Below are 27595 nucleotides of genomic sequence, written 5' to 3'. Positions count from 1 at the left end.
CTGGTGGAGGGGCAGTGTCTGGCCCCACGCCTCGGTCCAGGGTCCTGCTGTACACGAGAGGTTGGTAGCGGTGTCCAGAGGCCGGTATTGGGGTCTGTTCCTCACTGCCCAGCTGATGGGCCGGGCACGGAATGGGGAGATTTTGAGACCCCTGTGGCATCTGGGGGGGTGCTGGGGGAGCGACCTGGGGCTCCTTAACTGTTACGTGGACCCTTAACTCGGCACCTGCCCCACGTGGTTCGAGCACGTCAGCATGCTGGTCATCATGCTCAACTGCGTGACCCTGGGCATGTTCCGGCCCTGCGAGGACGTCGAGTGCCGCTCGGAGCGCTGTGGCATCCTCGAGGTGGGCGGGGCCGGAGGGGCGGGGCCTGGAGGTGGGAGGGGCGGGGCCTGGGTGGGGTCGGAGGGCAGAGTTGGGTGTGGGCGGAGCCTGGAGGGAGGGGGCGGGGCCAGTCACCTGCGGCCTGGGCCGTGTGAGGGGCGCAGGCCCCACTCTCAGGCCCCCCTCCTGCAGGCCTTTGACGACTTCATCTTCGCCTTCTTCGCGGTGGAGATGGTCATCAAGATGATCGCCCTGGGGCTGTTTGGGCAGAAGTGCTACTTGGGTGACACGTGGAACAGGCTGGACTTCTTCATCGTCATGGCGGGGTAAGGCCATGGAAGGGGCCAGCCTGGAGCGACCCCAGTGCCTGGTCAGGCCCGCCTGGGAGCGGCCCCGGGGGCCCCCAGGATGAGAGATGGGGAGGTGCACTCAGGCGGGACGGGGCCCGGGGAGTGGCTGGGGGTGGGGTGCCAGGAGCGGGACCTATCTGGGGCTCCCTGTGCCAGCACCAGGGACTGTGGGACAGACACAGGGTGTCCGGGGTGGCCTGTGAGTGGCGAGGGTCCTCCAGTGCTGAGCGGAGGCTGTGCTTTCCCTTCCTCCGGGCAGCTGGGCTGGGCAAATGACATGGGGATCATGTCTCCAGCAAGTGCTCACCTCCTGGCCTCAGCCGCCAGGGTACCCTGGAGAGAGCCGGGTGCCCGCTGGCCTAGCTCTGATCTCCCCTCCCAGCACCTGCCCCCGCTGAGCATGCCCCTGCTCTGCCCCCAGTATGATGGAGTACTCCTTGGACGGACACAACGTGAGCCTCTCGGCCATCCGAACTGTGCGCGTGCTGCGGCCCCTTCGTGCCATCAACCGTGTGCCCAGTAAGTGACCCCCACCTGGGGCTGGGGTAAGCGTGGCCAGACAGCCCTGCTGAGAGCTCCTGAGGCCCCACTGGGCACAAGACCCAGAGGCCGTACCGCCTGTCTGGCTGCTGGGTACTGGGGTCCCAGCCCAGACCATGGTGCAGGCCTCCTGCCACTTACATGGCAGCTGAGGATTTGCCACTGCTTTTCGGGGTGGCGGGGGGCGGGTGGAGACAAGCAACCCTGTACCAAGCCGGGGTGTGATGGGCAGTCAGGCTGAATGGCAGCCCCATGTCCCCCAGGGCTGCTGAGTGTCAGGCCATTCGGAACCTCAGACTCATCATCCACACAGCATTTGGGATCATGTCCTGGAGCCATGCAGGACGTGGTGGCTTCCTTGTTTGGCCTGCCCCAGCAATCTTCCTATCTGAGCCCTGCCAAGGGGCCTGGTGCTCAGGGAAGCATGGAGAAACTTCTGGGCAGTCGTGTGGGTTTGGACGGTGTAGGTTTGGAAGATTGTTTGGAAGGTGGTCTGTGCTGACCTTGGTCATGCCCACATGGGTCTGTGTGGGGATCTCCGTGTCTTCAGAGTTTCCAGTGTTCTGACTGAATTCAGCTGTTAGTTTTCCTGAGGGTATAGTGGGGGGCATTCCCCACATGACTGTCAAGTGTGTGTACGCACGCATACAGGTGGGTCTCGTGTACCACCTTGGTGTGCACAGCCTTTCTGGCTGCCTATCCTGGGTCCTGGTGGCTTCAGCACTGTGGCCCAGGGGATCGGGGCTTGTCCTGCAGCTCCTCCAAGAAGTATCCCCCCCAGGATGGGTCACTGTCTCCCCCTGAAGCTGTCAGCTCCACCAAAGAGCAGGAGGGTGAAGGGTTATGCTGTGGGACTCCTAGGCATTCCATCTAGCTGCCACTTGGCTCTACCCTCGGGAATCAGACAGGGTTCAGATGCTGTGTGACCTTGGGCAAGTAACTGTGCCTCTCTGAGCCTTGGTTTACCCACCTGTGAACATGGTACTCCTCAAGGACGGCTGTGAGGTGAGGTGGTTCTTGGCTCTGGGCCCAGCACCACCACACACTGGCATTGTTCACCTGGGTCCCCTTTCAGTGCCTGAAGTGACAACCCCTTTCACAGTACAGATCACTTTTCAGGCCAAATGCTGCCTTCAGCCTAGTTTCCCTGTGGGGTCAGGCCCTGGTCCCAAACAGGGTGCCTCCCCCACACTGGACCATGTTCCCCTCACTGTGAGCCCCCAGTGGGCATGTTCCAGGCTGCGTCTTACTCTGGCTGCCTGGGGTCCACTCTGAACCCTGGATCATCTGTGGCCTTGGAGCCACTTGCGGTCTGGCAACGGTGGTGCTCTCAGACTTTGTCCCTGGTGAATCTTCCTCTCGGCCATTTCTGAAACTGCAGTGCCCCTCCCAGCTGTGATTACTCCTGTAGCCCCAGGGGCCCCTCTGTCACCCAGCAGCCCCTGGGCGCTCTCCAGGGGGCCTTGGCATCTGCCCCAGGCTCTGCCTGCACCCTTAGCCTGGCCCTTGCTTGTTTCTGGAAGTGAGACATGTCCTTGCTGAGGTCTGGGAGCAGGGCAGAGCCAGGACCAAGCGAAGGGCTGGTGGGGCTGGCTGACCCACTCCCTGGATTAATCTGTGTTCACACACTCCATCACACCCAGGAACGAGAGCTTCCAAACGCTTTCTCAAAAGCTGCCTCCTGGGACTTCCCTGGTGGTCCAGTGGTTGGGACTTCACCTTCCAATGTAGGGCAAGTGAGTTCGAGCCCAGGTCTGCGGGCTAAGATGCCACATGCCTCGTGACCAAAAGTCCAAAACATAATGTAGATGCAGTATTGTAACAAATTCAATAAAGACTTTCAAAATGGTCCACATTAAAAAGAAAAAAATCTGTAAAAAACAAAAAACTGCCTCCTGTCCTGGGGTGCACCCAGACCCTACCTCCCCTCCAGGGCTCTGCTTCACATGATTCACATAGAGAGTGGGAAGAAACACTGGTCCCCAAACACAGTACCTGCTTCAAGACCCATGGCTCCTGCATGCAGGAGGCAGCCCAGAGTCTGAGCTGCTGGGGCTCCCCCAGGCTGCTGCTCCCATGATGAGCTTGGGGCTGCGGGACTCCTGAACTGTCACGCTAGGGGCCCGCCTGGATACAGTCTGGTCCGGGCTGGCGTTCCTGAGGAGCAAGGACCACCTACCCTGAGCCTTTCCAGTCGGTGGCCTTATTTACTGCCCTCCGTGGGGTCTAACAGAATGTACAGGGGCCTGGGTCGTGTCCCCCGCAGAGGTACTGATGCCCACCTGTGAATGGCAGAGAGCTCAGGAGGGGCTGGGGCCTCAGGGATGCCCAGGAGGGCTCTGTTGCGCTGACCGGCTGCGTGATGCCTGCAGGCATGCGGATCCTGGTCACGCTGCTGCTGGACACACTGCCCATGCTCGGCAACGTTCTCCTGCTCTGCTTCTTTGTCTTCTTCATCTTCGGCATCGTGGGCGTCCAGCTTTGGGCCGGCCTGCTGCGCAACCGCTGCTTCCTGGACAGCACCTTCGCCAGGTGCGCAGGCCCTGCCCCTAACCTGCTCTTCCTGGGCCTACCTCTGGAGTCACCACCCCAACAGGCCCCTCCCTCCAGGCCCCGCCCCGGAGGCTCCACCCCAACAGGCTCCTCCCTCCAGGCGCCCCAACAGGCTCCTCCCTCCAGACCCCGCCCCTGGAGGCTCCACCCCCAAACAGGCTCCGCCCTCCAGGTTCCTGCTCTCCAAGCCCGGTTTCCCCAGACAAGACCTGACCTTCCGAGAGCGGCACTAGCACTAGCGGACTTAGGTCTGCCTCTTACCTTTTGTTTTTTGTGTGTGTATACCTCTGTGTGTGTCTGTCTCGCCGTCTCTACTCCAGGAACAGCAACCTCAGCTTCCTGCGGCCGTACTACCAGCCGGAGGAGGGTGAAGAAAACCCGTTCATCTGCTCCTCCCGCCGGGACAACGGCATGCAGAAGTGCTCGCACATCCCCAGCCGCCGCGAGCTGCGCGTGGAGTGCACGCTGGGCTGGGAGGCCTACGGGCAGCCGCAGGCCGAGGGCGCAGGTGGCACGGGTCACCACACCTGCATCAACTGGAACCAGTACTACAATGTGTGCCGCTCGGGCGACTCCAACCCGCACAACGGGGCCATCAGCTTCGACAACATCGGCTACGCCTGGATCGCCATCTTCCAGGTGGGCTCCGGGTCTCTCCGGTACCCCACGCCCAGCGTGTAGGGCTGGGGGCTAGTGCCAGGCAGGGCTTTCCTGCCCCGCCAGCCATGCCACCCTCCCCAGGACAGGCGAGGAGGGCCCACTGCCTTCTCAGGGCCGTCCATGTGTCCAGCCTCCTGCCCGCCCCCCCTCAGGTGATCACGCTGGAGGGCTGGGTGGACATCATGTACTACGTCATGGACGCCCACTCCTTCTACAACTTCATCTACTTCATCTTGCTTATCATCGTGAGTGTGGGGACGTGGTGGGACATCCGCTGCAAGGGGTGGTGGGGTGTCCCTGCATTGTGACAGACCTGTCTCAGATCCTGAACTCCTCTGTTACTGGCTGTGGCCCTGCCCCCGGGATCCATGGAGGTCCTGTGCCATCCTGGCCCTCCACAGGGAGTGTGATCCCCAAAGGTGGCACTCAGTTGGTTCTCTTAGTGGCCCTGGGGTCTGAGGCAGGGTCTGCATAGACCAGAGGTGAGTTGAGCCAGGAACCTGCCCTTTGTTGCTGCTGCTAAGTCACTTCAGTCGTGTCCGACTCTGTGCGGCCCCATAGACGGCAGCCCACCAGGCTCCCCCGTCCCTGGGATTCTCCAGGCAAGAACACTGGAGTGGGTTGCCATTTCCTTCTCCAGTGCATGAAAGTGAAAAGTGAAAGTGAAGTCGCTCAGTCGTGTCCGACTCCTAGCGACCCCATGGACTGCAGCCTACCAGGCTCCTCCGTCCATGGGATTTTCCAGGCAAGAGTGCTGGAGTGGGGTGCCATCTCAGACCATAAACCCAAGCACAGGAGAGTGTCATCTGCTGATCCTGCCACAGAGGACAGTGCAGCCTTGGGGGCTGGGGGAGGCCTGACCCAGGCATGAGGATCCAGTTGAAGAATATATCTTCAGGAGGAGGGAATGAACCACGCAAATGACAGGAAGGCGTCTCCCTACACGTCCTCCAATTGTCCATAATTGATAGCAGCCACTGCCCACCACCCATTCCAGATGCTGGGGCTTAGTATCGAATCAGCAGGGATCCCGCCTGTCCCAGGGTGCCCCATCGGCCCCTAGATCGGGAAGCCCACAGTAGGGCTCAGTGTATTTCTCATCAGAGGCTTGATAGTGGTGTAGAAATCACAGCTGTTGTCCTGGCCTCCTGCCCCACCCAAGATGGATCCCAGTGCTCCCCACTTCCCCACCTCCCAGGAGCACATGGCCAGCAAGCTCACGGCTGCCTGCCCACCACAGGTGGGCTCCTTCTTCATGATCAACCTGTGCCTGGTGGTCATCGCCACGCAGTTCTCAGAGACGAAGCAGCGGGAGAACCAGCTGATGCGGGAGCAGCGGGCCCGTTATCTGTCCAATGACAGCACGCTAGCCAGCTTCTCTGAGCCGGGCAGCTGCTATGAGGAGCTTCTCCGGTACGTGGGTCATGTGTGCCGCAAGCTAAAGCGCCGTGGCCTGCGCCTCTACGCCCGCTGGCAGAGCCGCTGGCGCAAGAAGGTGGAGCCCGGTGGCGCCACGCATGGCCAGGGCTCAGGACGGCGGCCGCGGCGGGCAGGCGGGCGCGCTGCCTCCATCCACCACCTCGTGTACCACCACCACCACCATCACCACCACCACTACCACTTCAGCCACGGCAGCCCCCGCCGGCCAGGCCCCGAGCCAGGAGCCGGCGACACCAGGCTGGTGCGGGCCGGAGCACCAGCCTCACCCGGGCGCGGGCCCCCTGACGCCGAGTCGGTGCACAGTGTGTACCACGCTGACTGCCATGTGGAGGGGCCGCAGGAGAGGGCGCGCGTGGCGCACGCCACAGCCACTGCCACTGCTGGGCTCAAGCTGGCCGCCGGGCTGGGAGCCATGAACTACCCCACCATCCTGCCCTCGGCTGCGGGCAGTGGCAAAAGCGGCCTTGGGCCCAAGGGGAAGCGGCCTGGTGGCCCCCCGGGAGCCGGGGGGCACAGCCCCCTGAGGCTGAGCAGCCCGGACCCCTGCGAGAAGATCCAGCACCTGGTTGGGGAGCATGGTAAGGACCTGCCCCTGTGGGGAGCGGTGGGGGGTGGGGCACAGGGCTCCTGGGACATCCCCACCTATGTGCCCACCCTCATGAGCCCAGCCTTCTTTGGAGTCCTGGACAAGTAAGAGAAAGGGGGCCTGGGGGCCTCAGATGGGAGGAGGTGCCCCCCCACCTCCACCCATCCTGTGTTGTTGAGCAGCTGATGGCTCAGTGGGGTGCGAGTGTTTGCCACCGGGAAATGAGAATTCTGAAGCTAGCAAGCAAAAAAGAAGCCCCAGGGCCATGTCCCATGGCCCACGTCTGGCCCCGAGCAGGGCGGCCAGTTGTTTCTCAGGAGGAGCACTTGGCCTGCACTCTTGGTGGGGAGACTGTGGCTGGGGCCGGGGCGAGGGGAAGCCAAGGTCGCAGAGCTCCCAGAGGCTGAGCAGAGGAGCCAGGGTGCCCCTCGGTACACCCGGTCCTCCCACCTGGGCCCCCGGCCTAACCCACCTGGCTCATGCAGGACCCTGGGGTCACACCAGGCTGAGGCCTCCCAGGTGGCCTGCACTGGCAGGGGCACCTGGGGCAGGGAGAGGTGTGTGTGCCAGGGTCACCCTGTGTGCTCACGTGGTGCCCGGGGTGTCACTGCACACGTGCCTGCAGCTCTGCACTGCACCCTGGGGGAGCATGGCCCTGCGGGGCTCCTGGCTGCAGCGAATCTAAGCCTCTGTGGGTGCAGAGTCACCTGGGCCCCAGAGACTCAGCCGGGGAGGCAGCGTGGAGTGACGATGGCTCAGGGCATCATGAGCCAGAACATTCACGGTCATGGCATCCCTTTACTGGAAAGTGGCTCACGTCGTATTTCTGTGGGTGGTGTGGCTCCTGCGGGGATGTGCCTCTGCCTCTTTTCACCCCTGAGTGAACAGAGAGCAGCTCTGCAGGGCGTATGAGTGTGCAAGTGTGTGCGTCTCTTCCTGTGCATGTGTTCAGCTGTGTGCCCAGGTGTGTATGAGAGTGCCCAGATGTGCACCCGTGCTCAGGTGTATGCAGGCATGCATGGTATGCTCAGGTGTGTACAATGTGCTCAGCTGTGTGCCCAAGTGTATATGAGTGTGCCCAGGTGTGTGCAGGTGTGCACATGGACACCATTCACCCCACAGCAGCCTCCGTGAGCGCCTGCTTCCTGGGCACCAGCTGAGCAACCTGAGGCTGCCTGCGTCCTTCTCCCCGCAGGACTGGGCCAGGCCCCCAGCCGCCTGTCAGGCCTGAGTGTGCCCTGCCCCCTGCCCAGCCCCCAGGCGGGCACGCTGACCTGTGAGCTGAGCAGCTGCCCGTACTGCACCAGTGCCCTGGAGGACCCCGAGCTGGAGTTCAGCGACTCAGACAGTGGAGGCTCAGACAGCAATGGGGTCTACGAGTTCACGCAGGATGTGCGGCACGGGGACCACCGCGACCCCATGCAGTCGCCCCCCGTGGCAGAGGCGCCAGGCGTGGGCGGCACACGGCGGAGGGGGCCGCAGCGGGCGGCGGCAGGCGAGCAGGGTGGGCTGGGCCACGTCTGGGCCTCCTTCAGTGGCAAGCTGCGCCGCATCGTGGACAGCAAGTACTTCAACCGGGGCATCATGGTGGCCATCCTCACTAACACGCTGAGCATGGGTGTCGAGTACCACGAGCAGGTGGGTGCCCCACACAGACAGCCCTCAGAGTGGCCCTGGGGCACGTCCCGCCTGCCTGTATCTCCTGCAGGCTTTAGCCTCTCATGGGCTCCACAGAGGGCTCTCTGGGGTTGGGGAATAGGCGTGGCAGTGGGGCTGAAGGTCGATTGTGAGGGAGTTTTTACCGTTCACTCAGCGGATGCTCCTGCTGCTCATTGGTGGGCCTCTGCTGAGTGGAGACAGAGAGACTGTGGCTCCATCCGGAGGTCCTCTGTCTGGGCTGGGGCGTTGAGATCACAGACCCAGAGGCAGCAGGGAGCCGAGGGCACTTGCCAGGCCATCTGGTGCTTTTCAAGGTGGGACCTCCAGAGCCCAGCTTTCATGGACAGAGCCCCCCATATGAGCTGGGCCTTCAGGCTGGGATGCCCTGGGCGGCCCCAGAGGGGAATGTGGCAGTGGCACATGGTGCTGGCACGCGGCCCCTGCCCTGGACTGGGGCTTCCCCAAGGAGCAGCGGCTGGGCTGGCAGGGAGAGGTCGTCCTCCCTGGGGACCGAGGCCAGTTCACTCTTAATGACCAAACTGCCTTCCTCCTTTTCTGCCTTCTGGGCTTTTTAAGTCCCTTAAGCTCTGGTCTTTCATCCTTTAGCAATTTCAGGGAAAATGCAAGTGATATTAGCCTCCAGCTGGCGGCTGAGAGGTGCTGTCTGTGAGGGTGAGATCCAGGGCAGGAGCAACAGCAGGCTCGGGGATCCCTGGCCAGGAGGAGCCTCTGCACACACACACATGCACACACGCACGTACGCAAAGGTTATCTGTGCAGATGTGGGCTTGTGCACAGACACACACGTGGGTGGCGATGCGTGCACACAACACATGCGGGTACATGCAGACTCATGTGCACACAAGCAGACCACACACTGGCACACACACACCAGCATTTACACTGGCACAGGTGTGCACTTGCACACATAGGCGCCTAGACCAGCATATCCCCAGTAAGAAAAGGGCCTCTGGGGCCTTCTGCTGACAAGGAAGGGTGTGTGGGGCCACCAGGGCCAGGGCAGCTGCTGGGGGAACCACACTGTACTGTCTGCACCCCGGGTACCCACACGCCCACCCTGGAACAGATGCTCTAGGCTCTGTTCCCAAGGCCTGTGCTGTTGGGGTCTGGGAAGTGTCTGGAGCCCTGTTTCTCAGACATGCTGCTGGGAAGGTCAGGTGGGGCCTGGGGGAGCCAGGGACAGTCAGGGTAGGAGGGCCAGGCAGGCTGGGGTGCAGCTGGAGGGGACACCCCTGCGGTCCCTGTTTCCTCCTCTGGACAGCAGCCGATGGGGCTCCTCCTGAGATGTTGCCACAGCCCCTTGATGCAGCCTTACCTGCTCCCAGCGCAGTGGAGTGGTGTCCCACCCTGCCATGACAGGCAGTGGGGGCTGGGGGTGGGCCCTGACAACCACTCTGCCACCCGCAGCCCGATGAGCTGACCAACGCCCTGGAGATCAGCAACATTGTGTTCACAAGCATGTTTGCTCTGGAGATGCTGTTGAAGCTGCTGGCCTGCGGCCCACTGGGCTACATCCGGAACCCTTACAACATCTTTGACGGCATCATCGTAGTCATCAGGTAGGTCCCCTCCTCCCCTGGGGCCTGGGGAGGCTCCCATGTCCACCGCAGCCCCCGCAGATGGCAGAGCCCCTGCCACTGGGAAAGGCCCTGCCATCAGGGTGCAGAGGTGGGGTCTCCTGGGGCGGGACTCTCGCCCCTCCTCAAAGGCAGAGTCGGGTGCACACGACAAGGTCAGCTGCAGCTCAGGCGGGAGTTTCTAGAAGCTAGTGGAGCTGTTCCCTGCGGGAACAGAGCAGGCACTCAGTGGCTGTTAAGCCTTGCAGCCGGCCTCCACTGAGGGCTCAGCCCCTGCAAGAAAGGCCAGCTTGCTGCAGCAAAATCAGCACAGAAAGAACCAGGGGGATCTGGGGAAATTCCGTCCCCCGGGACAAAGCAGGGCCCTTGGGACTCAAGGGGGCCCCCAGTCTAAGGAGAGCAGACAAGCCAGGCACATTGGAAAGGCACTCAGTCGAGTCTTCAGAGACACCACCACCCCTCAGCCCCTCCGATGCTTTGATGCAGCCGAACCTGCTCCCAGGTGGGGTTGAGCAGAGGCCGAGGTGGCTCCAGGCTGTCGTTCCTGCCTCTGGGAAGAGAGTGTCCCAGAGTCAGGGCGGGAGTAGGCCATCCTAACGCTGCCCACCCACCCCACCCCCGACCCCCAGCGTGTGGGAGATCATCGGGCAGGCGGACGGCGGGCTGTCGGTGCTGCGCACCTTCCGGCTGCTGCGGGTGCTCAAGCTGGTGCGCTTCATGCCCGCACTGCGGCGCCAGCTGGTGGTGCTCATGAAGACCATGGACAACGTGGCCACCTTCTGCATGCTGCTCATGCTTTTTATCTTCATCTTCAGGTGTGTGCGCCGCGCCCTGCCCCGGGTGGCTGCAAGGGGAAGGCCTGTGGCAAGGAGCCCGCACGGGCGCTGGACGGGAGGCCCCGCTCCCAGCCGGGCCCGCCCACTGCGCCGGCCCTGGCTTCGGGGCCTTGGATGCCCTGAGCCTCAAAGAGGAAGACAAATTCAGTTACTGTGGGTTTTGCTGCCAGGCGCCAGCACGCAGTGGGGGACTTGGAACTGTGCTCAAGAGCCAAGGGCGAAAGGGGCGGAGGAGGGAGGGGCAGGCAGGCAACCTGGGGCTCCTGGACCCCTGCTGCTGTCACTGATCCCAGGCCTCGGGGAGGGGTCTGGGGCAGAGAGCAGCCCACATAGGCCGGGTGAGACAGACACCCAGTCCTGGCCGCTGCCTGAAGCCAGAGTGGCCTCCCGTGTTTCCCGCGTTCTTGGCTTTGGTCTTACCACCTATAGAATGGAAACAGTTTGGCCATGGACCCTGGGCAGTCCTGCCCACAAGGAAGCCAGAGTTCAGGAAGGTGTAGAGGAGTGGATGGTGGGCGTGGGGTGACCAGGCTGGGTCCCCAGCCCCACACCTGGCCCTCTGCACCAGTCACTCACTGTACCCCTGCCTGTCCACCCCCCTAGCATCCTTGGCATGCATCTCTTTGGCTGCAAATTCAGTCTGAAAACAGATACCGGAGACACAATCCCCGACCGGAAGAACTTTGATTCCCTACTGTGGGCCATCGTCACCGTGTTCCAGGTACAGCTGGGCAGGCCGTCCCCTGCTGTGCACGGGTGGTTCCTGGAGGGCCATAGCCCTGCTCAGAGCTGGCTGAGGCCCCTCCGAGGCCACTGGGGGTGAAGAACGGTGGCCGGGACGTTGAGGTGGTGGGCCTGGTCTCACTCATCCTTCTGGTCCTGAGACCTGGCGGCATTCCCCCAGCCAGGACCCCATCCTGGTGCCCCCTCGGCCCACACGTTGGGCCCACTCTGCCCGCCGCCCCTCCCCCAGATCCTCACCCAGGAGGACTGGAACGTCGTCCTGTACAACGGCATGGCCTCCACGTCCTCCTGGGCCGCCCTGTACTTCGTGGCCCTCATGACCTTTGGCAACTATGTGCTCTTCAACCTGCTGGTGGCCATCCTGGTGGAGGGTTTCCAGGCTGAGGTGAGGGGGAGTTTCCAGGGGAAGTGAGGGGGCTTCCAGGGGAGGTGAGGGTGCTTCCAGGGGAGTAAGAGATTCCAGGGGAGGTGCGGGGCTTCCAGGGGAGGTGAGGGGCTTCCGGGGGAGGTGAGGGGGCTTCCAGGGGAGGTGAGGGGCTTCCAGGGGAGGTGAGGGGCTTCCAGGGGAGGTGAGGGGGCTTCCAGGGGAGTGAGGGGTTCCAGAGGAGGTGAGGGGCTTCCAGGGGAGGTGAGGGGGCTTCCAGGGGAGTGAGGGGTTCCAGAGGAGGTGAGGGGCTTCCAGGGGAGGCGGTGGGAACCAGGAGTGTGGGGCAGACCTCGTCCTCACCCTGCTGGGCTCTTCTGTCTACGCCCACCCCTTGTGGGCCTGACCTTTACATTGGGGGTCGCCCCCCCACGGGGAGCTTCACGTTTGCTGTGTGCTCGTCGGGCACAGGGTGATGCCACCAGGTCCGACACAGATGAAGACAAGACATCCACCCACTTGGAGGAGGACTTGGACAAGTTCCGAGACCTCAGGGCCACAGGTGCGCGTGTGGATGGGGGGCAGGGATGCGGCGGAGGGGACACTGCCTCTAGGGTCTGGGCACAGCTGGGACTCCGGAGGGGGATCCTAGGCGGACAGGCGCTCCTTCCTGGGAGCCCTGCAGGCTCGAGTGGCCTCCCCTCTCCCCCCTCCCCTAGAGATGAAGATGTACTCGCTGGCAGTGACACCCAACGGGCACCTGGAGGGCCGGGGCAGCCTGCCCCCTCCCCTTATCATGCGCACAGCGGCCACGCCCATGCCCACCCCCAAGAGCTCCCCACACCTGGACGAGGCCCCTGGCCCCCTGGACTCGCGCCGTGGCAGCAGCAGCTCCATGGACCCTCAGCTAGGAGACCAGAAATCTCTGGTAGGGGACCCTGCCTTGGCCTCAGGGCACCTTCAGGCTCACCCCCCCAACACAGCTCCTTAGACCTTTCCCAGAGATGAGTGAGGGTCCCAAATGTGCCCCCTCCTCCCCAGAATCCATCAGGCCCGAGCGCTTTGTTTTCTATAAATGGAACTAGAAACCGCTGTTCTGATGGGAGGTGTGTGAATAAGCAAGTAGAATAGCAGGCCAGAAGTTTATCTTCCAATTTGCACAATGTAAGATAAAAGCTGGCAGAACACAGAATGTACAAGAAGGGAAAACAGAGAAGGATGGCAAAAAGGTGTAAAAGCTGAGCACACGAAACAGGTGACGGAAGCCGGGCGGAGGCTTCCATGCGTCACAACCAGCAGCGCCCTGTGGAGCTGGGGCCCACGGTCTTTCCAGACAAACCCAGGAAGCACCACCCCAGACAGACGCAGCTAGGGCCGGCTCTGTGCGTCTCAGAAGGGCCAGAAGGGGTGGGTGGAGCAGGACAAGCTAACTTGGGGTGGGGTGGGGGGTGAACCTGGAGGAAAGTCCAGGTGAACCATCGAGAGGGGGAGGGGACATCGAGTGTCAGTCACAGAACAGCTGTGGCCAAGCACATCACAGCTAAGCTGCTAGAGCCCCCAGGAGGAGGATGGAGCTGCTGGGCCAGATTCCAGCTCAGCTCCTGCTGACCCAGGAGGTGAAAACGGCGAAGGGCAGAGAGCATAGGCACAGCAAAGGTGAAGTCCTGGAGCACAGCTGAGTTTCTCTCCTGAGGTGGCGTGTGGCTTCTCCTGGAAGTCCAGAGCCTGCTAGCCAGAAGTTGATGAGCGGTCCCTCCCCTGAGATCCAGGTCAGCTGCTGGGCCGCATCTGAGGATGCCTGGTCTGTAGCTGGTCCCTGGCCCGTTGATGACCTTCGCCCACCCTCTGGTCTTCAAGCTGGCATGCGAGGCCCCCTCAGGGATCTGACACTTGCTGGCGGTGTCTCCAGCTCACCGTTGACCCACTGTGTGCCACAGGCATCTCGCTGAAGGCTCAGTGCCCCTAGCAGCTCCCTAGAGGAGAGGCCCTGTTTAGTTTACACATGCATATTAGTTGCTCAGTCATGTCCAACTCTTTGTGGCCCCATGGACTGTAGCCCGCCAGGCCCTTCTGTCCATGGGATTCTTCAGGCAAGAATACTGGAGTGGGTAGCCATTTCCTTCTCTGGGGGATCTTCCCAACCCAGGGATCGAACCCAGGTCTGCTGCATTGCAAGCAGATTCTTTACCATCCGAGCCACCAGGGAAGCCCATTAAAGGAGATGATCCATGTACGAATGTCACCCACGGGTGTCACTGGAGATCCATTTCACCAGGGAAAGGCCCGTGAGCCAGGTGCCCTGAGGCCAGCGTGTTGGGGGTGACTTGGGAGGGGTGTGACCTGCTCATTCCTGCCCTCACCCCACAGTCCAGCCTCCGCGGCTCGCCCTGCGCCCCCTGGGGGCCCAACAGCGCCTGGAGCAGCCGGCGCTCCAGCTGGAACAGCCTGGGCCGTGCACCCAGCCTCAAGCGCAGGAGCCAGTGTGGGGAGCGCGAGTCGCTGCTGTCCGGTGAGGGCAGGGGCAGCGGCAGCACTGACGAGGAGGCCGAGGATGGCCGGCCCGGGTCGGGGGCCTCGCCGGGTACGCGTGCCACGCCGCTGCGGTGCACCGAGTCCCTGGACCACCGTAGCACGCTGGACCTGCGGCCCCCACGGCCGGCCACCCTGCTGCCCACCAAGGTCCACGACTGCAACGGGCAGGTGCTGGCCCTGCCGAGCGAGTTCTTCCTGCGCATCGACAGCCACAAGGAGGATCCGGCCGAGTTTGACGACGATGTGGAGGACGTGAGTGGGGGTGGGCCTCACGTTGGCCCCTTGCCTCCCTGCAGTCGTGGGGGCAGTGTTCATGGGAGGCCCTGGGGGCGGGAGGGGCTGGGAAGCAGGACAGTCTGGGCCAGAGCGCATCCACAGGGAGCTCTGGAGTGGGATTCGCCCCAGGGTCAGCCCCACCTCAGGCTGAGGGCTGGTTCTGGGTTGGAGTCAGTCAGCCAGTGAGATGTCCGTGGGGGGAGGGTAAGTGCCTTCTTAGCTGGGCACCCCGCTGCCCAGGACTGCTGGGGGCCACCTGGGTGTGGATCTGAGGGTGGCCACTCACTGGTCCCCCAGACCCCAGTGTAGCTCCCTGGCCCCGTGCCTGGGTGGGTGGACAGGGCTGAGCCTGAAGGTGGGAGGGGCTGGGGTTGGTCAGGCTGGGAGGGGCCCTGAACACCCCCCTCTCCTCCCCAGAGCTGCTGCTCGAGGCTACAGAAGGTGCTGGAGCCGCACAAGCCGGAGTGCTGCCGGAGCCGCGAGCCCTGGGCCCTGTACCTCTTCTCCCCACAGAACAGGTGAGGGGCGCACCTGGGAACGCTGACCCCGCCCTGGGGGCCCCCTTCGTCCCTACCAGACGGTGAGCTCTGTGGACAGAAGCCAGGGCTTGGCCAGGACTGTCCTCAAAACCCCACTCCCGGCTCCCAGGTTCCGCATCTCCTGCCAAAAGATCATTGCTCACAAGATGTTCGATCATGTCGTCCTCGTCTTCATCTTCCTCAACTGCATCACCATCGCCCTGGAGAGGCCCGACATCGACCCCGGCAGCACTGTGAGGCTCTCTCCTCACCAGGGAGGGGTGGGTCCCATGGCCACGGCCGGCCTCTCCCATGTTCCTGTCTCCTGCAGGAGCGCGTCTTCCTCAGCGTCTCCAACTACATCTTCACAGCGATCTTCGTGGTGGAGATGATGGTGAAGGTACACCGTGTGCTGGGGGACCTGGGGGTCTGTCCATCTGGCCTTGCGGCCATGGCCACATATACAGGGCGTAGGTCCACGAGCCCATCGTCTGTACTCACCAGGTGGTGGCCCTGGGCCTCATCTCGGGTGAGCATGCCTACCTGCAGAGCAGCTGGAACATACTGGATGGGGTGCTGGTCCTGGTGTCCCTGGTGGACATCATCGTGGCCATGGCCTCGGCTGGCGGCGCCAAGATCCTGGGCATCCTGCGTGTGCTGCGCCTGCTGCGGACCCTGCGGCCGCTAAGGTGGACTGGGCCGTGGGGCGGGGCCAAAGGAGGGGACGGATACAGGAGGGCGGGCCCACGCGTGGGGCGGGATCCGGGAGGGAGAGGGGCCCGGGCTGCAGGTGCAGGGTGGCAAGGTGTTTGCAGTGCTGGGCGCTCCTCCTGATGGCAGCTCCCTTGGGCGTGCCCAGCAACGCGTTCCTTCTGGCCCTCTTCCAGGGTCATCAGCCGTGCGCCGGGACTCAAGCTGGTGGTGGAGACTCTGATATCGTCCCTCAGGCCCATCGGGAACATCGTCCTCATCTGCTGCGCCTTCTTCATCATCTTCGGCATCCTCGGGGTGCAGGTGCGTGGCCTGCCTGCCTGAGAGACAGTGGGTGGAGTCGCCTGGGAGGGCCGCGGCCCAAGCAGGCAGGGGGAGGGCGGGGCCTGTGAAGGGGCGGGGAATGGCAGGGCAGGGCCTGGCCCTCTGAGTGACCGCCCCTCCCGGTCAGCTCTTCAAGGGGAAGTTTTACTACTGCGAGGGCGCCGACACCAGGAACATTTCCACTAAGGCCGAGTGCAGGGCCGCGCACTACCGCTGGGTGCGACGCAAGTACAACTTCGACAACCTGGGCCAGGTGGGCGGGGCTGGGGCGGGGCGGGCGGGGCTGGCGGGTGACTCACCCAGCTCAGCCCTGATCTAGAGGGCGGGAGCCACAGGGTCTCAGCAAGTTAGGAGGGTTCGCGGTGATCGAGCCTCGGCCGCGCGTGTGGCCCTGCAGGGCGCGCCCGGCAGGAGGCCACGCCCAGAGGTGCCCGCCTTGCTCTGGCCTCGCAGGCGCTGATGTCGCTGTTCGTGCTCTCGTCCAAGGACGGCTGGGTGAATATCATGTACGACGGGCTGGACGCCGTGGGCGTGGACCAGCAGGTGCGGCGGGCAGCCCTGCTCCTCTGCGCGGGCCTTCTCCCTTGGTCTCTGCTTATCTCAGAGAGCGCAAGGTCCCCAGAGACAAGGCTGCGTTTGGCCTCTGGGGACGTCCGCAGAGGTCCACATCGGGGGTCAGCGCCCATGGGCGGGGCTCAGCGCGTGTGGGCGGGGTCAGTGCCCGTGGGCGGACCGGCACCCACGCGCTCTCCTGTGCCGCAGCCCGTGCCCAACCACAACCCCTGGATGCTGCTCTACTTCATCTCCTTCCTGCTCATCGTCAGCTTCTTCGTGCTCAACATGTTCGTGGGCGTCGTGGTGGAGAACTTCCACAAGTGCCGGCAGCACCAGGAGGCCGAGGAGGCGCGGCGGCGCGAGGAAAAGCGGCAGCGTCGCCTGGAGAGGAAGCGCAGGAGTAAGGCCCTCCGGGTGGCAGTGGCCGGTGGCTACCTGCGCGTCGCCCAGCCCCTGCCCCCCCCCCCATCCACCTGAGCCCCACTTTTCGCCTATAGGAGGGTGGCTGGGGACGGGAGGCCAGCCAGGGGCAGCTCCGAGACCGGGCTGCTGCCGCCGGAAACCAGGTCCGCCTCGCCCCCGGCCCAGGGCTGTGAGGACTGCATCTGGGCAGCGGCTCAGCACCCTGGCCCCGGAGCCCCCCGCCTGGCCCCACTCCTCTCGGCCCTGGCCTCTCCAGATGGCTCTGCACGCTCTGCCCTTTATGTTCTCAGAAAAGAATGGCTGCGGAGGAGGCAGGGGGCCCTTCCCAGGAGGCACAGGGATGAGACCCCAGCCCCCACGCCCACCACTGCAGGGGCAGGCTCACGCCGCTTTTGTGTTCTCACGCCTCGGTGGGGGGAGCAAGCAGAGCCATTCAAGACAGAGAGAGGGTCTTAGGACACCCCTGCCCAAGCTGGGGAGCAGAGTGGGCTTCTTCCAGGAGGGGTCCTGGCCCCGCCCACCGGCCAGCTCAGACCATCTCCTTGTCTTTCCAGGCACTTTCCCCAACCCAGGTACCTGCCCCCACCCCGCATGCCTCAGCCCCGCTTCTGCCAGCCACTGCATGGGCCTGTGAACTGGCCTGATCTCTGCTCCTCTGCCCCTGCCACAGGGAAGGGTGGACATTGCAGGAAGGTGCCAGGCCCCCTGGGGTCCACCACAGGGTCAGCACGGGATGGCTGTAGGGCGCCAGGTGCCAGTGGGAGGAGGAGGGATTGCTGGCTGGCCTGCCTGGTGTTCACGCTGCTGCCTCTGAGCCCGTGTGTGCCTCTGCCTGGCTTGCACGCCTGCCTGCTGTGCTGGGACGCCTGCTGGCTGGTCGCTACCCCATGTCCTCAGTGCTGGCCGGGCCTCACTGGCTTCTGGCCCCCTTGGCTGCTGCACTGAGCTCTCTAGTGACCGCATGCCAGACCGAGGAGCATGTGGGCCCCAGGGAGGGGTTGGTTCCCATCGGCCCCTGCCGTCCCTGGTCCCTGCCCACAGGTTCTGAGGCCAAGGAGGGCCCCTGTGCAGTGGGGGCAGCTGTGCCTTCACCTAGCAGGCACTGGTGTGCCCTAGGGAGTTACTGCAGGCAGAGCGTTTAGTGCAGACAGAGCTGCTGGGAGATGTACCCCCTCCCATCCCCCAGGTCATGGCCCCCAACCTCAGATGGACCAGAGGGCAAGCAGACCCCAGACAGCAGGCACATGGCCACAGGCCTCCTGGAGGACAGGGAGTGGAGGGACTCTGGGCTTGGTGGCCAGAATGCAGCACATGCCCAGCTGGGGAGATGGGGGTGTGGTGGGCCACCCTGCCCTGCCCTGCCTTGGGACTGTCCCTGCCCAAAAGCTCCCATTTGCCACTCCCTTCATCGCTGAGGTATCTCTGAACCCTGACGCCAGTCCAGGAGAGTAGACGACACAGGCCCTGCCTTGAGACCTTCTGGCAGGGTGGGGGTTCCAGACAGGGCTCCAGGGCAGGGCCCAGGTGGAGTCTCAGCTTCTATGCCCACTCCAGGGATCTGCTCTGAGGCTGAGGCCCTCTTGGAGGAGGAGATCAGTGGGTGACCTGCCTTGAGGCCCATGCGCGAGCCTGGCCCCTCCTCCAGCCCCCTGACTCCCCAGCACCTGGGAGGCAGCCCTCTCATGCCGCCCCACCTGCCTGCTCACCACTGTGCTCTCCCTGCAGAGGCCCAGCGACGGCCCTACTATGCGGACTACTCGCCCACCCGCCGCTCCATCCACACTCTGTGCACCAGCCACTACCTGGACCTCTTCATCACCTTCATCATTGGCGTCAACGTCATCACCATGTCCATGGAGCACTACAACCAGCCCAAGGTGGGGCTCGCTGCCTTGACACACCGGCCTTCCTGCCTCCAGGCCTAAACACCGGGGGCAGGGGTGGGGGGGTGTTGGTCACCAAGGGTGGGGTCTGTTGCCAGCCGGGTGGTGCTACCCTGAGAGCTGGAGGCCCCAGGTCTGCAACCTTGCCTGAGCCCTCGTAGGGGCTTGTGGGATACATGGAGGTGTGGCTTGAACAAAGGGCCCTCCTTCCTTTAAAGCCAGTGGACACTCCCTGGGCCACCTGTCCCAAGGGCATCCTTGACCCCGTGACAGGTTCCATCCAAAAACACTGGCTAGGGGATGTCCCCAAGTCCAGAAAGGTCAGACTGAGAGGGTGATGCTCTCAGATCCCATCTCCATTACTTCATCAAAGACGGGACGCCCCCTCCTCCCAGAACAGCTGAGAGTCTCTGATTCTGTAGCTGAAGCTGAGCCAGTCTGGCGGGCTGGCTTCTGCCCTGGGCTGTGGGTGGGACTGGTCCAGCCAGGGCTGGGAGTCTGGGTTCCCAGCAGCAGGTTCCCCCAACTGAGGGTCGTGCTGAGAATCCTGTGAGGGTCAGGCCAGGCAGGCCTCCCTAAGCCAGCATAGACCTCCATCCAGTAATAGCTGAGGCCTGTCCGTGGGCGGGCCTGAGGTGCCCCGGTCGGTCAGCAGAGCAGAGAGGTGGGGCAGGGTGGGCAGCGTTGCAGGGGGCCTGATGTTCAGGAGCCTGGTGCTCGCCCCCAGGCTCTGGACGAGGCCCTCAAGTACTGCAATTACGTGTTCACCATCGTCTTTGTCGTCGAGGCCGTGCTGAAGCTGGTGGCCTTTGGGTTCCGGAGGTTCTTCAAGGACAGGTGTGTAGGGCGGGGCAGATGGGCACCGTGGCCGGAGCCTGCAGAGGCAACGGTGCTGAGCAGGGGTGCCCCTGGTGATACCAGGACGTTCCCAGGGGACAGGGAAGGGACTGCAGGTGCTCCGAAGGGCCGGGGTGCTGGGGGGAGGCACTGGCTGGCGCTGAGCCATGCCTGCCCACCCGCCCAGGTGGAACCAGCTGGACCTGGCCATCGTTCTGCTGTCCATCATGGGCATCACGTTGGAGGAGATCGAGATGAACGCAGCACTGCCCATCAACCCCACCATCATCCGAATCATGCGTGTCCTCCGTATCGCCCGCGGTAGGCCACCACCCACCTGAGCCTCGCGCTGTTCAAGGGCCCGCCCCCCACCTCCTGCCTCACCTGCCCCAGTGGACTGCCTGGGGACCGGGGGGTGGGGGTATGCGTAGTTCGGGTCAGACCAGCCCCACCCCCCACTAATGCTCGGCTCCCCGTCCTAGTCCTGAAGCTGCTCAAGATGGCCACGGGCATGCGGGCCCTGCTGGACACGGTGGTCCAGGCGCTGCCCCAGGTACGTCGGCCGCTCAGGGGCCTGGCCTGGGTCTGGCTCCCCTGCTCCCAGGGTGGGCATCACAGATGCCCCCAAGAGGACAAGACTGCAGGAGGGCCTGGCTCATTGGTCAGGCATCATTCGTTCACGTGGTCTTTCTAGTCTCTAGACAAACGCAATTATTCAAGCCCCTCCCCGCCACCTACAGGGAGTAATGGGCTGCTGAGCTGTGCTGTGAGGGGGCGGCCCACCTGCTTTCCGGCCTCACTCTAGTCTCTCTGGGGAACACCAGGGCCCACTGCCCGGTGCAGTTCTGCGCTCAGTGGGCTTTGGGCAGAGGGCAGAGCCCGTGGCTGCAGCGGGCTTGTCGAGTTTGGAGGCCCACACCCGGGGCTCGGGTGTTGGCCAGAGGCCTGTCTCTCCTGAAGCCAGCTCAGGCCCTGTCCTCACATCCTGTGTCCACAGCCCCAACCCTGACCCTGTATGGCTTCTTGAGTTGAAAGTCTCATTACCCCATCTGTGTAGTATTCAGCCCCTGAGCCAGTCCACCCGGGCATCCATGTGTCCATCTGACCGTGACTCCAGCCCTCTTAACAAGCCATCCAGCCACCCAGGCTTCTATCCATCCATTCAGACAGTTGTCTGTCCCCCATCTACCAGATGCCCAGCTGTCCATCATCCAGCCCTCCTGGCCACTGTCCACCGGCCCAGCATATATCTATCCATCTGGCTGCCTCCCCAGCCGTCCACACCCTGCATCTTCAGCTGGCCTCCACTGGTCCCCAGCAGCCTTCCTCAGCCCCGAGTTATGCCCTTAGTGCTCCAGTGTAGCCACCCCCTGTCTGGGAGCGGCTGGATGGGGCGGTGGGAGGGAAGCCCAGGCCCCGGCCACCCCCGGTGCAATGTCTCTGGGGGCTGGTGAAGAGAGGGACCAGCCACATCAGAGTCAGGAAGGTGTGGAGGAAGGGCGGCAAGTTCATGGAAGAGCCGCGGGCAGGGGTTGGGCAAGACCTGGCAGCCTGCAGAGCTTCCTCCTTCACCTCGCCGTGGGGACCCTGAGGCTGGAGTCCACCCAAGCCGCTGGGAGGTCTCAGGAGCAGAGGAACTGGATGCAGCCCCCTGGAGTGCAGGGCAGAAGTGAGAGCCAAGGAGGGGCCCTGGGCACCAGGCAGCCCTGGGGCCACAGGAGCCTCGAGGCCAGGAGGCCTGGAGCAAGAACAGGGCTCAAGGCAGGCCTGGGAACTGCTGGGCAGGTCGCGGGTGGGGGACGGGGCGGGCTGAGCCCCCTGACCTCGCTCCGCTTCTCTCCTGTGTAGGTAGGGAACCTCGGCCTGCTTTTCATGCTCCTGTTTTTTATCTATGCTGCCCTGGGAGTGGAGCTGTTCGGGAGGCTAGGTGAGTGCGGCAACGCGGCGTTCCACTCCCCAGACTCCCCTAGCAGGCGCAGCTTCACGCATGCACATGCGTTCAGGCTGCTGGCCCGGCCTCCAGCCCGGCCCCTGCCCTGCGGCCCTTCACTGTGAGGTAACTGTGGACGTGGCGCATGTAGACGCGCTGTGCAGACCCGCACACGTGTTAACACCCAGGCCAGGCCGACGGAGCCGCACATCAGTGTGAGTGCACGCACACACACACAGGTGTGGCCCCAAGTCTACCGGCCCCAGGGTTGTGCTGTAGCCAGCCCTTCCTATCACCCAGGGTCTCCTCAGACCTCCCGCACGTGCGGCTCTGTCCAGTCTAGGTAGGGGCCTGTGGGGACCTTTCGTGGCGGCCCAGGTCCTATGGGTGCCCCCTCCCACTGGGTGTCACTGAACGAACACTTAATGGGTTCCAGGAGCCACCAGTGGGCCTGTGTGGGAGGGGGTTGAGGTGGCTGTCACCTTTGAGGGTCTGCCCGGACCCCGAAGTTGGTGCCCCGACCCTGGACCTGGCGACTCCCAGGCCTGACCCAGCATCTGGGGCTCTCCAGTGCCAGGGCCTCCCGGTCATTCCGCAGAGCAGGGGACTTGCTGGGCCACCACCCTGCACCCCGAGGAGCATGGCTTTCTCCCTGGCGAGGGCAGGCCCGTGTGTGCCCTGGCCCCGTGGGGCGGGCTGACCCGGTCGCTCCCGGCAGAATGCAGTGAGGACAACCCCTGCGAGGGCCTGAGCAGACACGCCACCTTCTCTAACTTCGGCATGGCCTTCCTCACGCTGTTCCGCGTGTCCACCGGGGACAACTGGAACGGGATCATGAAGGTACAGGCTGGCGCAGTGGGCGGGGCGATGGGAGCCCCCAGAGTAGGGGGCTGCCGGCGGAGGTGGGAGCCTGCCCGCCGCCCTCTGCCCGCAGGACACGCTGCGCGAGTGCGCCCGCGAGGACAAGCACTGCCTCACCTACCTGCCGGCCATCTCGCCCATCTACTTCGTCACCTTCGTGCTGGTGGCCCAGTTCGTGCTTGTCAACGTGGTGGTGGCCGTGCTCATGAAGCACCTGGAGGAGAGCAACAAGGAGGCCCGCGAGGACGCCGAGCTGGACGCAGAGCTTGAGATGGAAATGGCGCAGGGGTCCCCAGCCCGTCCCAGGCCGGCGGCCCCTCAGAGCCCCGGCGCCTCGCCGGACTCCCCCAACGTGCTGGTCGTGCGCAAGGTGTCGGTGTCCAGGATGCTATCCCTGCCCAACGACAGCTACATGTTCCGGCCCGTGGCGCCTGCGGCAGCCGCTCACCCCCACCCGCTACAGGAGGTGGAGATGGAGACCTACGCGGGCGCGGCCGCCGGTACAGCCTCTGGCGGATGCAGCCTGGCCCTGGGCGGGCGGGGCCGACGCGGGGTGGCGGGGGCCGGGGCGGAGCCAAAGGGGGGGATGGGTGAGGGCAGGGGCCAGGGCGGAGCCAGGGGGCGATGGGGGCGGAGTCAGGTGGGGCAGAGGGGCCGGGGCGGGGCCAGAGGGGCGATGGGGCAGGGCGGGCGGGGGTCAGAAGGGCAGTCGGGGCAGGGGTCAGAGGGGCGTGTGTTGTCGGGCAGGGCCCGCTGGGGGTGGATACACATTTCTGGCGTTTTCCTGCCGCAGGCCAGGTCACCGCTGCCCAGTCGCCGCCTGTGGAGTCCTGCGCCTCCCTCCAGGTTCCGTCCGCCGTGTCCTCCCCGTCCAGGGGCGGCGACACCCTCCGTGCCCTGCCCCCACGGGGTGCAGCCCGGTCGCCTAATGTCGGCCGACTTCTCTGCAGACAGGTAGGAGGCGCTTTCGGGTCCTCAGCCGAGCCCTGGGGTCTTTGGGATTCCCTCCCCATTTGAAGCGTGAGAGACGTGGGCTCTGGATTTGAAGCGTGAGAGACGTGGGCTCTGGGCCCTTGGAGTGTGTAATGACCACACCCGGCCACGGGGACCCATGGCCCCTTAAACAGCAGCCTGCTGCTAAGTCACTTCAGTCGTGTCCGACTCTGTGCGACCCCATAGACGGCAGCCCACCAGGCTCCCCCATTCCTGGGATTCTCCAGGCAAGAACACCGGAGTGGGTTGCCATTTTCTTCTCCAATGCATGAAAGTGAAAAGTGAAAGTGAAGTCGCTCAGTCGTGTCTGATTTTTAGCGACCCCATGGACTGCAGCCCATCAGGCTCCATGGGATTTTCCAGGCAAGAGTACTGGAGTGGGGTGCCATTATCTTCTCCGACACAGCAGCCTAAGCCCCCCAGAACCCCCCTCCCCAGAAACCGTGCCCACGAGCCTGGCTGCAGCCAGAGATCCTCTCCTGCCTGAGCCTTTGGTCCCCCTCCCTTCCCCCTCCCTGCTTGGGGAACCAAGCTGATCTAGTACCGCAGTCCAGCAGCGGCTGCAGCCGGGGTCTGTGCCCCTCAGGGTTTCCAGGGCCCTGGGAAGGCTCTGCCCACAGGAGCTTGGCCTCCAGTCCTCCCCACACGACCAGAATTGGTGAGGGCTCCTCTGCTCCAGTTGCGGGGCAAGTGCATCCACACCAGCATCTTGCAGCCTCGTCTCATCCTGGCCCATAGCCTTGGGGGGTCACAAGGTCACCTGGCCTGGAGTGGGGAGGGGGTCCCTCTGGCTGGTCTCACCTGACTCCCTGCCTTTGCAGGAGGCCATCCACACGGAGTCCCTGGAAGGGCATGTTGATGGCACTGAGGACAGCAGCCCATTCTGGGGAGAGCCTGGCGGGAAGACCCCCGTGAGACAGGCATCCCTGGGGCCCTCCTTGCGGTCCCCATCCCGGTCCCCTCGACCCTCCAGCATCCGCACCCGCAAGCACACTTCTGGACAGCACTGCATCTCCAGCCGGCCTCCTGCCCCAGGCGGGGAGGAGTCTGAAGCCCCAGACCCGGCTGACGAGGAGGTCAGCCACATCACCAGCTCTGCCCGCAGCCCTTTGGCCTCGCCCACTGCCTGTGGGATCGTGGGCGGCGAGCCAGACCTGCACAGGCTCTACAGCGTGGACGCCCGGGGCTTCCTGGACCAGCCGGGCCGGGTGGATGAGCAGAGGCGGCCCTTGGGGGAGCCGGGAGTTGGGGACAGCCGTCCAGAGGCCGGGGAGGCGAAGCCCCGGGTCCTGGAGGCCGAGCTGGCCCTGGGGGCGCGCAGGAAGAAGAAGATGAGCCCCCCCTGCATTTCCATAGAGCCCCCCGCTGAGGACGAGGGTGCGGCCAGGGCCCCTGCGGCAGAAGGCGGCAGCACCACCCTGCGGCGGCGAACCCCATCCTGCGAGGCTGTGCCCCACAGGGACCCCCTGGAGCCCGCAGACAGCACAGGGCTGGACGCTGCTGCCAAGGGGGAGCGGCGGGGCCAGGGCCCCTGCCGTACAGAACACCTGACTGTCCCGAACTTCACCTTTGAGCCACTGGACGTGGGGAGCCCCAGTGGGGACCTGTTCACAGATGCGGGCCATGGGGCCACCCCAGAACCCAGACCCTCTTCCTCAGGCACCGTGGCCCCTCCAGAACCCCGGGAGATGGAGTCCACAGTGCCCTCAGGAGACCCCCCAGAGGAGGGGCGGGGGGTGCACCTCACTGTCCCGGAGAGCCCACCGAAGAGAGCGTCCCCCCCGGCTGTGCCAGTCCCGGGTGACGACGTGGATGAGCCCGTGTAGCTTGGGTGCAGTGCCCACAGGCTTTGGCACGGGGGTTGAGGTGCGCCCAGCAGGGTGGCGGCCAGGACAGAGCTGTGTGTGGATCCTGGCTTGGGCCCCCCGAGGGCAGAGGAGCCAGAAGGATGTCAGTGCAGGGAAGGGGAGGCCCATGCCGTTCTGGGCACGTGGAGCAGCGGAGGCCACAGCCAGAGGCCTCCGTCCTGTCGATTCAGGTTTGGGGTTTCCCAGTGTGCCGAGGTGGTCCCAGGCCGTGTTGGCGGCCCGCCCAGGAGTCCCAGGGACACGGGCCAGGAGGAGGAAGGCAGAGGCCACCCAGCAGAGCCCCATCCTCACGTCCTCTTCTTTTTATAGGGAACACGCTTGGGGCCGCTCGCGCCCTCTGGTGGCGGCTTCCTGCCAAAGGCCGCCGTGGCCACGCTTTCCGTCATTCACAGTCTCGAGTTCTCATCCATGTCTCCACCACTCATCGCTGTCTCATCTCCCCTCCACACCCACTCCCTGCCGTTCCAACCCCTCAGGATTCCAGAGAGCACCTTGACTCTGGTCCCTGGGAAATGACCGGTCGCCAGGGAGTGGGGACCGTGCAATAAGCCCCCCACTGCCCGTGGGGCCTGGTTCAAGACTTTGAGCTGATGGCCCCATCGTTTCACTTTCTTTTATAAATTCAGGTTAAACGTTTGCAATAATCCGATGTGGAAAACTCGGCTTCTCAAGTCAAGGGGAGGGGAGGGGGGTTGCAAAGCAGAGCAGAATAAATATTAACTTATTTAAGAAACACGTTGGATTTCCACTGCCAGAATTGGTACGCCCCTCCCCCATGGGAGGGTGGCCAGCCTGTGGCCTTAGCAAGGGCAGACGTGGGTGATGCCACCACCAGGGCCACAGGGCTCCACAAAGCCCCCCTGCCCCTGTAGGTCCTCACCACTCCCCAGTTCCCCACCCCACCCTCACCACACTCCCCGGCAGATCTCAGAGTTCTGCTGAGAAAAAGCCAAGCTCACCTTGGCAGCCAGAACCATATGGCTGGAGTCTGATCCGACCGGGAAGATTTTGCAAGGGCTCCCGGCAGGGGTGGAAGCAGGGGCGTGGGCCCCTGTGAGACAGCTTCCTAGCTGGGCAGTCGCTTGGGGCTGTGGAGGGCACTGACCCCCGCCTGCTGTCTCTCTACCTGTGTCCCTGCCTGAAGGCTCTGACCCCAGACCTGCCCCATGTCTTGCTGGCCTCAGCTGCAGCCCCAGTGCAGAGACCCTCTCCCCCCACGATCCCTTCCCCCTGAGAGCAGGAACAGAGGGGGGCCAGGTCAGCTTAGAACCTGTGGTCCTCCATGGTGGGCTGTGGCTGTGGCCATGGTGTGGGGCTGTACCCCGTGCAGGGTTGGCTCCCTGATAGCATTCAGGCACTGCCTCCCACTCAGCAAAGCAGGTGCCCATGGCAGCAGGACAGTGGCTGCCTCCAGGCTGGTCCAGGTGGTGGGAGGTGGCATCTGGGACTTACCTGGCTGAGGCCGGGACCTATTTGCTCGGACCCAGGTGGGCAGCGAGTCTCCAGTATGGGGGCCCTGGGCTGCAGCCGGCCCCTCCCCCACTTCCCCACCTGCCTGGCCCTGCCCAGCCCAGATGCGGTAGGGTCTCCTTCTGGTGGAGATTCGAAGAACTGCAGGACTCCAGAGAGCAAGCAGCCCCCCAAGTTGGACAGAGGTGGACCCGGGGTGCTAGGGTCTGTGATCTTCCTGCCTATGATGTTGGCCTCAGTTCCCACAAGGAGAAGACGCTGAGCTGGGTCGGACCCAGGGCTGCTACAGTAGTTCTTGCCCCAGGCCCAGGCAGTGGCCCCCACTCTCTGTGCCAAGGACGGGTCGTGGGTCAAGGGTTAGAGGACAGGAGGGCGGGACAGTTGACCAGGCTGTGTGCAGAAGCAGGGACGTGGACCACAGTCCTCACCCAGCTCACCTGGGTGATGTATTGGCCCCTGGGGAACAGAGGTTCTCCAGGTCACCCTGGGGGACGGGGTGGGGTGGGGACCAGCATGCCAGGGAGTCCGCATCCTCTGGCGAGAGTCTGGGGTCACTGGGCAGGCCTCCTAGGGGCTGCCTGCCAGGCTGGGTAGTCTGGATTGTTAGGACAGGGCCCTGGGGCGGGGACAGGCTATAGGGGATGATAATCTGATTCTTGACTCATTGCTGGGTACCTGGGGCCCCCGAGAATCATCTCAATGACTGTGTTGCTTTACCTGTCGTGAAAGGTACTTTTTACCTCACCAAAAACACAAGCC

At 64.0% G+C, this 27595-nt stretch overlaps 1 protein-coding gene across 6 annotated transcripts; it reads left to right on the top strand.

Moving 5' to 3' along the window:
- Nucleotides 1–163: 163 nt before the first annotated feature.
- On the top strand, nucleotides 164–26099 carry CACNA1H (calcium voltage-gated channel subunit alpha1 H). Of its 6 annotated transcripts, none has more exons than XM_086376513.1 (33): nucleotides 164–346; nucleotides 518–651; nucleotides 1097–1194; nucleotides 3588–3747; nucleotides 4089–4407; nucleotides 4581–4673; nucleotides 5669–6446; nucleotides 7650–8092; nucleotides 9542–9693; nucleotides 10341–10526; nucleotides 11151–11268; nucleotides 11521–11676; nucleotides 12127–12217; nucleotides 12375–12583; nucleotides 14023–14439; nucleotides 14881–14981; nucleotides 15112–15235; nucleotides 15313–15381; nucleotides 15486–15670; nucleotides 15869–15995; nucleotides 16144–16269; nucleotides 16503–16559; nucleotides 16779–16971; nucleotides 17549–17566; nucleotides 18720–18871; nucleotides 19605–19714; nucleotides 19902–20035; nucleotides 20197–20267; nucleotides 21563–21641; nucleotides 22363–22484; nucleotides 22579–23005; nucleotides 23299–23459; nucleotides 24320–26099. In XM_086376513.1, exons 1-33 carry the CDS (start codon nucleotides 254–256, stop codon nucleotides 25322–25324), a joined length of 6708 nt encoding a protein of 2235 aa, XP_086232639.1. In that variant the 5' UTR covers nucleotides 164–253; the 3' UTR covers nucleotides 25325–26099. The 6 variants fall into 6 exon arrangements, with proteins under 6 accessions (XP_086232639.1, XP_086232640.1, XP_086232637.1 ...); XM_086376514.1 differs by having other exon boundaries at nucleotides 165–346; nucleotides 557–651; nucleotides 16470–16559; XM_086376511.1 differs by having other exon boundaries at nucleotides 165–346; nucleotides 16470–16559.
- Nucleotides 26100–27595: the final 1496 nt, after the last annotated feature.

The sequence above is a fragment of the Bos grunniens genome, chromosome 25 (genome assembly GCF_055505025.1).
Source record: "Bos grunniens cultivar Pamir isolate PY7600 chromosome 25, Bosgru_T2T1.0, whole genome shotgun sequence".
Lineage (NCBI taxonomy): Eukaryota > Metazoa > Chordata > Mammalia > Artiodactyla > Bovidae > Bos > Bos grunniens.
The sequence above is the reverse complement of the archived record's forward strand: the minus strand, read 5'-3'. Positions and strand labels throughout refer to the sequence as shown.

What these genes read in the sequence shown, in the direction of transcription:
- CACNA1H (XM_086376511.1), top strand. Translation starts at nt 254, where the DNA reads ATGCTGGTCATCATGCTCAACTGCGTGACCCTGGGCATGTTCCGGCCC. An exon ending in TGCCATCAACCGTGTGCCCA is followed by an intron (nt 1,195 to 3,587) that starts GTAAGTGACCCC and finishes TGATGCCTGCAG; the next exon opens with GCATGCGGATCCTGGTCACG. An exon ending in CCGTGGGCGTGGACCAGCAG is followed by an intron (nt 16,560 to 16,778) that starts GTGCGGCGGGCA and finishes CCTGTGCCGCAG; the next exon opens with CCCGTGCCCAACCACAACCC.